General features: G+C 40.8%; 1 protein-coding gene across 1 annotated transcript in view; it reads right to left on the reverse strand.

Moving 5' to 3' along the window:
* LOC129837688 (ras-related protein Rab-26) overlaps positions 1-1,174 on the reverse strand; it is a gene marked incomplete in the record, with an annotated part of 127,114 nt that extends 125,940 nt beyond the window's left edge. The window contains 1 exon segment of the mRNA XM_055904098.1: positions 563-1,174. Within this exon segment, the coding sequence (XP_055760073.1) occupies positions 563-748 (186 nt within the window).
* Positions 1,175-11,031: the final 9,857 nt, after the last annotated feature.

Below are 11,031 nucleotides of genomic sequence, written 5' to 3' on the forward strand. Positions count from 1 at the left end.
GCACTACAGTTATTTTGTGTGTGATTGTAAACATTATTTAGAGTAACTGATGTGGGGGGGGGGGGGGGGGGGGGTCAGGTGAAAATATGTTTAACTTGGGGAGAGGGATGCATTATTTTTGTTTAGGTCCCTAACCGCCAACATAAATTCTCCCAATAATTCTCCCTTGTTATTACACGGAACAAGCAACCTGGTCTCAGATAGAAATGTCTAATACTATAAATCTTCCAAGAGGAAGAGTACTTCATCCAATTCGTATGCTATTGTACGACCGGGTAATATGTATGATACTATAAATCCTGTAATTTGTATGCTATTGTACGACGGCTATTCCATTCATAATGTAACCTAAGGTAACTAAATGGAGTGACACAGATTTACATACAGAAAAATACGAATTGCCCTGAGATCATGTCAATGGACAGACCTGAAGAAATAACATATATGCACCTGTCCCTGTAGCCAGCGTGGCACATCAACATTGAAGTTTCAAATTTGAGAGTGATATGACCAACTGGAGGTTGGAGAGTATTGACAATATGGTGTGCGTAAAAAGTCGTACCTTAAAAGCGATATCATAAAACTCCCCGCTGTTGCTGAGCGAGGGGCGGCTCGGATAGACCACTCCGTTGGATGGGGCCGCGGCTCCGATCCCTCTCCCACTTTTCCCGGTGTCTTTGTTGTTGTTCAGAGATGAAGTCGGGCTTTTGGAGCTCCCCTTGCCTTTCACGGTCTTTTTCCTGGACATGTTTCACTGTTATCGGTGTTCCCGCGTGTTGTCTATAATTATTTGTGCAATAACTAGGCTATAAATATGATGTTCACTGATCTGACACTATATCACTATCCTATGTTCTTTGGATAATCTACGATAAGAAAAACATTACTTTTCACCTGTGCGTAAAAATCATGAATGTAGGCTACATATCCGCGTAGATCTTTACGATATGCGCATGTGCGAGTTTATAGCTTTCCTTGTCCGTTGGAAATTGGTGAGTAAATCCCCTGCCAGCTCAAACTGTGCAGAAATCTAAACAGACTATTGACAGCACTCTCTCGCGCTCTCTTCCTCTATAGCACTACGTGTACAAACCGTGGCGCGCACGGTTCACACCAATAAAAGGTACTAGTACACTAGGCGTTTAGTACCCATTGCGTGTAGCAGGGGAGCGTCGTTACTACTTGTGGGAGTGTTGGTGCGTTTAAAGACACAGTGGTCAGTGAAAGCCTTGTAAGTAAGAGTATATGATGTGCAAAAACACCACAAATAAAAATTGATAATCACATGTTTGGTGCTCACCACAACAGATGCACATTATTTACCATTTATTTCTATTGGGCACCAAATAATCAGAATCTGTCATTGTCCCATTACTTTTGGAGCTCACTGTATATCTTTTATAGACAGTTATGTAAAGCTGAAACAAAAACTGGATAGTTGCATTTTCCCAGCCAATTGTTTTCTTCTTGAAAAGTCACTTTACTTTGACAGACTACTTTAAAGGGCGACTGAACTTCCTGATTTGGCCTAGTTATTCATCAATGCTCATTATGAAACGCTAGCGGCAATAACTGAAGGCAAACGAGAGTTGTCCTGGGGGTGTTTCTTGGCAATTCAATCACAACAAACAAGTGCAGTCGTGAGTACCTTACTGACAGCGAGGTACACTAAGCTAGCTTTGCTATGGAGAGAACAACTCTTTGAAGTTGAGTGAATGAAGATGGTCAGCTAATTCAGTTCTGTGTCTAGGCTAAAGCTTGCGCTGATCTTGTGTTTAGACAAGCTGACAGCAGCTAACATAGCGTGGTGAAAGCTGCAGCTGGCTATCCTATCTAGCTGATATTTCCCTGTCAAATCAGTTATGGCAGGATAGCAAGAGCCAGCATTTGGAATGTATTTCATAAGACAAGTCATTTAAAAAAACGCATTGCTACAAAAGTAGTTTGCAACTTACTTTCAACATTTCGTCACCTGTAAATACATTTGACCATAGAAACGATCTCAACTACTGTGAGTTGAATGCCTGTGGACAGCTTAGCAGTCCTACAGCGCAATATTCTATAACTGGCTAGTTTCGTCTCTGCTTATATCTGCTGTTAGAGCTTTCCCAGAGACAAATGCCAGAGTTATTATCCCCACAGACTGTAGTGTAGACTACATGCGGACATTGCACAAACGTCACCCAGTTTGAGTGTAGCTACATCCCCCAAAATACAATACAATCTAATTGAATTGTGTTTGTTACAAAGACAAAACATATTGCTGTAAATATCGTTTTGATGTGCTTATAAAGACAGTATGCCTGCACTTTACCTAACAAATCAAAATCAGTTGTGTGTAGAGTGCATGACACTCCACCCTGGACATGACAGAGTTGGCCTCATGGGTCCAGCAGGCAGAGTTCAATAACTACAGGCAGATGTGAGATGCAGGAGGATGGCACTCTTCTCACACTGAGTAGCCTACAGAAGTAATGAATGCAATTGCTGAACTTGTGTATTATAAAAGTGTGTTGATAACTTTCAAGTGTAACAGTTCCATGTAGAACAAACCATCCTTCACATAATACTGTGGACACCGTGTTCTGCTGATATAACAATGTGAAAATATTACACTTGTCTTTCATCTTCTATTGTTATTCACAGCCAACAGAGATACTGTACCTATCAACATGTTGTCTGGTGGTGCTGGGGTTACCTTGCCAAGCATGTCAGTCGTCAAGCCTTCCTGTATGGTGTAAGGGACACCATATAGCCTAAGACAGGAGTTCCCTGATATGATTGAAGAATACACAGATCCACCCCCCCCCCCCCAATTGAGAATGCCATTCAATTTAATAATAACAAAATATGATTTGAAAAAAGTTATAGATTTGTCTTGTATAATTGTATTTCTGAGTGCAAGGTGTCTATTTATTCAGAAACATCAGCGTCAAGCCCGTCTGCCAGTCTGGACTCACACAACCAAGTGCTGGCTCCATACAGGTATCTGTGAACACATACACACAGTCACTCTTCTATTGCCAATGGCAGTTAGAATAGATGATATCTCACACACAAACAGATACTACGTTGATGTTTGAACAAGTCAGACCAAGTCTTTTGCCAGAGCCCCAATGAATGGCATAGCAGCATAGATCAGCTCCTGGCCTGTCATCAAAGATACTGGTCGGTCGGTCACGTACACACTACAACGGTGGTTATGATTAGCCTGGTGGTACCAACCTGCGTTCACTTTCCTATTTCACTTCAGATATCATCAAATGTGAAGTGAAATAGAATGGTGAACACAGCGATCAGGTTGGTTCCACAAGGCTAGGTTATACCCTGGACATTATATGCATCTAATAAGTAGAAAATAAGCAATAAATAATGTCAGCTTACATATTATGTTTCACAATTGGGTTATAAAATGTATCAAAGTAATGAAGTGGGTTACCTTGTGTATTTGTACAAATGATGAGCCTTTGAAAGCTGTTGCCGCTGACAGGTGAAGGTTGCTGGCCGGATACTTGCCAGCATGTGGCTGACTGTTCCATTCATAGGAATGCTCAAAGCGAGGGCATGTCTGGATGATGTTGATGAGGGCCCCCTTGCTGGTCTCTATGCTTCATGTTCGGCTGGATATCTCTCAAACAACTGCAGAAGGCAATATTATGAGGTGGTGTTGACTGGGAAGGCTTGTGACAGGGTCATGTAATAGACAGTCAAGGACGAAGCTTTTTACTAATGCACTTCACAACCAAAATAGCTCTACTAGTAGTATCTGCTTGACTGGGGAATTAGCCTACTACTTTATCAAGCTGGGTATTTTTTAATATAACTTTTCACATACACAATACCTGACATTGCTTATGAAGCAGTCTGTATTCAGGACAGTAACTCGAATCACTATCAGAGGTCTCATAATGGCATGTCCTTTCCAAAGAAATGAAGGGAGACTCTGGCAACAACGGAGTTTGTTGCCCGACAACTGAGGACTTGCCCGACAAGCTGTTAAAATAGCAACTGAACAGTGAAATCAATAATTTTCGGAGGTTGCTAAACCATTGCAATCACATTGCTGGACATATTATACCCACCTTTGATCCTTCTGGTAGGCTCCGGCATCCATTCATGACAAGGTGATCAGTCTGGCACCCAACGAGGCACTATGTCTAACAGTAAAACAGAGTAAACGATTGTCATCATCCCTCAATTATAAACATAGTTTGAGAAATAACGTAATCTCATTTGAAGCTAATTCTACACTTTACAGATCTAGATTGGATTAGATTCTGACCATTAACGGCGTTACACTACGCAAACAACCAACATGTTTTGCAATGGCCCTTGGTTGGTCAAATAAATCACATTTTATGTGTCACATGCTTCATAAACAGCAGGTCTGGACTAACAGTGAAATGCTTACTTACGGACCCTTCCCAACAATGCAGAGAGAATGAAAATAGGAAATAATAAAAAAGTAATAACCCATAATATTAAAAGTTATAAATGCCAAATTACTAACGATAACTTGGCTATACATGGGGTACCAGTACTGAGTCGATGTGCAGGATACGAGGTAATTGAGGTAGATATGTACATACAATACCAGTCAAAAGTTTGGACACTCTTACTCATTCAAGGGTCCTTTTTTTAAAACCATTTTCTACATTGTAGAATAATAGTGAAGACATCAAAACTACGAAATAACACATATGGAATCATGTAGTAACCAAAAAAGTGTTAAACAAATCAAAATATATTTTATATTTAAGATTCTTAAAAGTAGCAATCGTTTGCTTTGCACACTCTTGGCATTTTCTCAACCAGCTTCACGAGGTAGTCACCTGGAATGCATTTCAATTAACAGGTGTGCCTTGTTAAAAGTTAATTTGTGGGGAGGGGGGGGGGGTTGGAGGGACGCAATGTGCGACTGACGAGTTTTCTTAAAGTTTATGTGAATTTTGCAGCAGAACCGTATTTATTTTCAAATATTTGTTTGGTAATCCCTTTCGTAAAAACCAAGACTACTTTGCTTTCGAATGTCCGCATGTCGACAAAACATAAGGCCAAAAACATGACTTTGAGATAACCCGGCCTACAAGACCCACTCTTATCATGGCCCTCTCCTGAGTCTGAGGGCCCGGAGACTCACACTTTACCCGGGGGTACGGCTTGGCGGCGCTGAAATGAACATTCAAATGGCCATCAAACTACTACACTCTGAGACAGTTGAAATGAAATTGGAGGTAGTTGCTACGATTGAGGCCCAAATACAGGAGGTTTCTGATACTTTAAAAGCAGATCTAACCATCCTGCGGAACGAGACGGTGCCAGCAATCACATCACTCAAATCAACAACAGAGTTGCACACTACAACGATTGCAGCACTGGAGACCTCCGCTACCAATGTCTCCAACTTAACTATCTCCTTGGAGGCTGACGTGAAACGCCTGGCTGCGGATCTGAAAAGGGTGCAGGAGAGTTGTGTGAGTTTAGAGTGATTCTCTCGCCGCAATAACCTGAGACTGATATCGGTCCCAGAGTCAGCGGAAATGCCTCGGATTTCGTTTCTGGGCTGCTGAAGGATGTTTTTGCCATGGATGAGAAGCTCCTGATTGATCGTGCCCACCGGTCGCTGCGCCCAAAGCCCTGGGATGGTGAGAGGCCCTGTTACATCATTCTTCGAGTGCACTTTTTCCATGAGAAGATGGAGATTCTCCGACGAGCCCGCAATACCACTCTTTAAGCTTTCAGGGACAGAGCTTCTCTATCTACCAGGACTACTCCCCCACTGTTTCCAGGGAGCGCACAGCTTTCGGGCAGGCCAAACGACTGCTACGGGACCATCCAGGTGTGAAGTATGACTGCTATTCCCGGCCTTTTATGGCTTTCTCATGATGGTAAAGACTACACATTTGATTCTCCGCATGAGGTTATGGCTCACATTCAATGTCACATCAAGAAGCCTTGAACTTGCCCATAAATCAGCAACTGTTGCTTGCGAACTGTCGATAGTAAGTAGCCCACCTGTGGTATAACTATGTTTAGTTTTATCGTAGTATTCTTGTATATTTGGGGAATTGGCAAACCCATTCAGGCTTATTTGATGTGATCTAATGTGCTTGTCTTACAAGCATTCGGTCATTTTAATTTCATTGTATTAAGGTTTTACTCCTTTGTTTCTAGGCTGTCTCATTCACCTATTAAGTTTGTTTACATAGTGTCTCAGTGACTCAAAATATTTTTGGGTTATTTGTTTACTGCATCCGTTTGTTCCGACCCAGTAAACAGTAAATGTTGGAGGCTACACATTTTTGGGGGGTCTTCACTTCAATGTTAAAGGTTTTGAATGTCATTCATGCCCAGCAAACTTTCAACGTTGCACACACCGTTTTTGGGTCTTGGCTGTAAGTTGTCTTATCGTCCAACTAGACAATTATTCTTTTACATTTTTTGATCGTCTTACTACGATTTGCTTACTTCAAATTAGTTTTTTGCTTGAGAGCCTTGATACATTTTATTTATTTTCTCTCTCAATGCCTGTTATATGACTGGGAATATATTTAAATACATCTACAAGTGGTACTTTTGTAATTTCGATTGCACAAGGGATTCACTTTCTTTTCTCTCTATTTTTGCAGCTTGATCCACTAACACAAAATGCGACTTTAAAGAGCGAAACTGTGGGTTTGGGTTTAACTTTTACCGCCTCTCAACCCCGGATCCGGGATCACCCTCCAAGCCCCCCCACACTGATTAGCATCGCTAGCATAGCGTCACAATTAAATAGTAGCATCTAAATATCATTAAATCACAAGTCCAAGACACCAAATGAAAGATACAGATCTTGTGAATAAAGCCACCGTTTCAGATTTTTAAAATGTTTTACAGGGAAGACAAAATATGTAAATCTATTAGCTAACCACGTTAGCAAAAGATACCACTTTTCTAACTCCATCAGTTTCTTACTCCATCAGGTGCTATCACCAATTCGGCCAAATAAAGATATTGATAGCCACTAACCAAGAAAAAACCTCATCAGATGACAGTCTGATAACATATTTATTGTATAGGATAGGTTTTGTTAGAAAAATGTGCATATTTCAGGTATAAATCATAGTTTACAATTGCACCCACCATCACAACTCGACTAGAATAAATACAGAGAGCAACGTGTATTACCTAATTACTAATCATAAAACATTTCTTAAAAATACACAGCTCACAGCAATGGAAAGACACAGATCTTGTGAATTCAGACAATATTTCAGATGTTCTAAGTGTTTTACAGCGAAAACACAATAAATCGTTATATTAGCATACCACATGTGCAAACGTTACCCGAGCATTGATTCAAGCCAAAGAGAGCGATAACGTAATCATCGCCAAAATATATAGATTTTTTCACAAACCTTCTCAGAATTCTTCCGATGACACTCCTGTAACATCATATTACAACATACATATAGAGTTTGTTCGAAAATGTGCATATTTAGCCACAAAAAAACGTGGTTATACAATGACAATACTAGCAAAACTAGCCTGAAAATGTCGGGCGCCATATTTGACAGTGATCTTGTCTCATGAATAACTATTCATAAACTTGACAAAAAAAATATAAGTTGGACAGCTATCGAAAGACAAATTAGTTCTTAATGCAATCGCTGAATTACATTTCTAAAATTATCCTTACTGTGCAATACAGGGTTCGCCAAGCGAAGCTATACCAAAAAAAATGGCGGAATATGCGTTTAACATTTTTCGACAGAACAACGATTTATCATCTTAAATATTTCCGTCGAAATGCCCACTAACGTTCGACCGGGACCCCGAAACGTGCCCGGCGCTTCAAAGTGCATCACAAAGCAATGCCTCAAAATCGCACTAAACGGATATAAATTGCTATAAAACGGTTTAAATTAACTACCTTATGATGTTTTTAACACCTATAACGAGTAAAACCATGACCGGCGATATATTACTGGCTAAACAACAGCTTGGAAAGAGAGCAGGTCAGACGTCCATCGTGCGTCAGGCGCAGGGAGCAAAAGAACGGTACATCTGGTCTTTGGCCTTTTATACAGGCCCTGATTGCGCAATCGACTCCATTCAAATTGTCACCACTTACTGACATCTAGAGGAAGGCGTGGGCAGTGTTTGTATCCTCATAGCATTTACAGGGACATTAAAACTGACCTGGGACCAGAGGCCAAGATTTCTGAAATCTCACTCCATATCAGGAAAAGTGCTGTAGAATGAGTTCTGTTCCACTCAGAGACATAATTCAAACGGCTATAGAAACTAGAGAGTGTTTTCTATCCAATAATAACAATAATATGCATATTGTACAAGCAAGAATTGAGTACTAGGCAGTTTAATCTGTAGAGCAAATTATGCTAAAGGTGCTGACATACTTAAAGGGTTTGAATGCAAATGCTGCATTTCTACAAGAGAATCACTTGAGGACTGGTGAGCACTTTAGGATGCGTAGGGACTGGGTTGGTCAAGTGTTCCACTCTAACTTTCATAGTAAATCAAGAGGTGCTGCCATTTTGGTTGATAAAGCCACTCCCTTTGTAGCTTCTGAGGTTATTGCTGATCCTAAGGGACGATACGCCATAGTAACCGGTAAACTGTTTTCTACCCCTCTTGTTTTGGCTAGTGTTTATGCTCCAAATTGGGATGACATGTTTAATTTCTTCCTTTTTATCTGCTATACCCAATTTAGATTCCCATTTGTTGATTTTAGAGGGGGATTTCAACTGTACACTGTCCCCAGTTCTTGACAAGTCCTCACAAAGAACTATAGGCCCGTCTAAATGTGCCCTACTTATTCAAACTTTTCTTCAGAGATATGCTATGTGTGAGGCTCTGTGTTTCCTACACCCTACAGTATGTTCATCAAACATACTCCCGCATTGATGACTTATTTTTGGACAAAAAAATTCTGCCTAATCTTTGGCGGTGTACTTATGAGAGTATTGTTATTTCTGACCAGTCACCATTAGTGCTTGAACTAGAGTTTCCCCAGCAACCTCCTATGTGTTATCAATGGCGTCGTAACCCCATTTTACTCTCAGATAAGGGGTTTGTCAATTTAATTTCTTCTGAAATCACCTTATTCCTAGAAATTAATTCAACGCCAGGTATGTCCTGCTCTACCATATGGAAGTCTCTCAAAGCATACCTACGTGGCCAAATAATTTCTTATACAGCCAACAAAAACAAAGCTCGCTCTCAGCGGCTTTTGAGACCTGAGCGAAGCCATAGCTACATTGGATGAGAAGTATGCTACAGATCCTTCCTCTGATCTACATAAAGAGCGCCAACTACTACAATCTGAATTTGATGAGCTTTCTACCAGACAACCTGAACAGTTTCTTTTACGAGCTCGGTACAGAGTGTATGAACAAGGCGACAAGGCCAGTAAACTCCTTGCACGTCAGATCCGTAAATCTGAGGCCTCACGTTTAATCCCACAAATAAGGACCCCGTCTGGTGCCACCACAGTTATACATAAAGAGATCAATGATCAATTCAAACAATTTTACTCTGCGCTGTACACCTCTGAATCACCTCAAGACCCTTTGCTGATTGATTCATTCTTTAATGGCTTGAATATGCCTTCAATTGAAACAGACTCCCATGACTGTTTAGATGAAGAATTTATACCTGAGGAGATTGCAACAGCAGTGTCCACAATGAAAAATGGTAAATCACCGGGTCCGGACGGTTTTCCAACCAAATTTTACAGGACATTTTCTGGTCTGCTTTGCCCATTCTTGTCTCGATTATTTGCAGAGTGCCTTAATACCTCAAAGCTACCGCCTAGTCTTTATCAGGCTTCAAAAACAAATACTTCCTGGAATGTGGATCCTATCGCCCAATCTCGCTTTTAAACTGTGATTACAAAATCCTAGCCAAGCTCTTAGCCATCAGTATGGAAGGCTCGCTGCACCAAGTAATACACTCTGACCAGACTGGCTTTGTGAGAAATAGGCATTTGTTTTTCAATATTAGACGCCTTATGAATATACTGTACTCCCCAGCGTCAGGGGACCCGGAGGTGGTGGTCTCGCTCGATGCGGAAAAAGCTTTTAACCCCGTTGAGTGGGTCTACCTAACAGCTACCCTTTATAGATTTGGCTTTGGCCCCAAATTCATTGCATGGATAAAGATTCTTTATTTTTCTCCCATGGCTTTGGTACGGACTAACAACTTGTCCTCTGACTATTTTCCCTTGCACCGCAGATCCAGACAGGGTTGTCCACTCTCCCCCTTGTTGTTTCCTTTGGCAATCGAGCCCTTCGCCATTGCACTACGAACTAATCATGCCATTCAAGGAATAATCAGGATGGGCTTAGAGCAGAAAGTCTCGCTATATGCTGACAGCCTCCTTTGGTTTATCTCCAACTCTGAAACCTCATTGCCACGTGCCTTATCTGTTCTTAAAAAGTTTGGATCAATCTCAGGGTACAAGCTGAATCTAGGCAAGAGTGAGCTTTTTCCTGTAAATAAGGCTGCTTTAAAAGTGCTCTTTTACAAGTTTTCAGTTTAGTATTGTCCGGGGTCAATTCACCTACTTGGGAGTTAAAGTGACAAGGAAATATTCAAATTTGTTTAAGGAAAACAATGTTGCTCTAGCTGACAGTTTGAATCAATCTTTTACTTTTTGGAATTCGCTACCTCTTTCTCTTATTGGAAGAATGAATGTCATTAAAATGAATGTGTTGCCCAGATTTTTATAGTTATTTCAATGTTTACCCATTTTATTTCAAAATCTTTTTTTAATTCACTGGATCAAACATTCATGTATTTTATTTGGGATGGCAAGGTACCACGGATTGGTAGACAACATATACAGAAGCCTAAGTGTCACGCCCTGGCCATAGAGAGGTTTTTATTCTCTATTTTGGTTAGGCCAGGGTGTGACTAGGGTGGGCATTCTAGTTTCTTTATTTCTATGTTTTCTATTTCTTTGTTTTTGGCCGAGTGTGGGTCCTAATCAGAGGCAGATGTCTATTGTTGTCTCTGATTGGGAAT

The sequence above is a fragment of the Salvelinus fontinalis genome, chromosome 1 (assembly GCF_029448725.1).
Source record: "Salvelinus fontinalis isolate EN_2023a chromosome 1, ASM2944872v1, whole genome shotgun sequence".
Lineage (NCBI taxonomy): Eukaryota > Metazoa > Chordata > Actinopteri > Salmoniformes > Salmonidae > Salvelinus > Salvelinus fontinalis.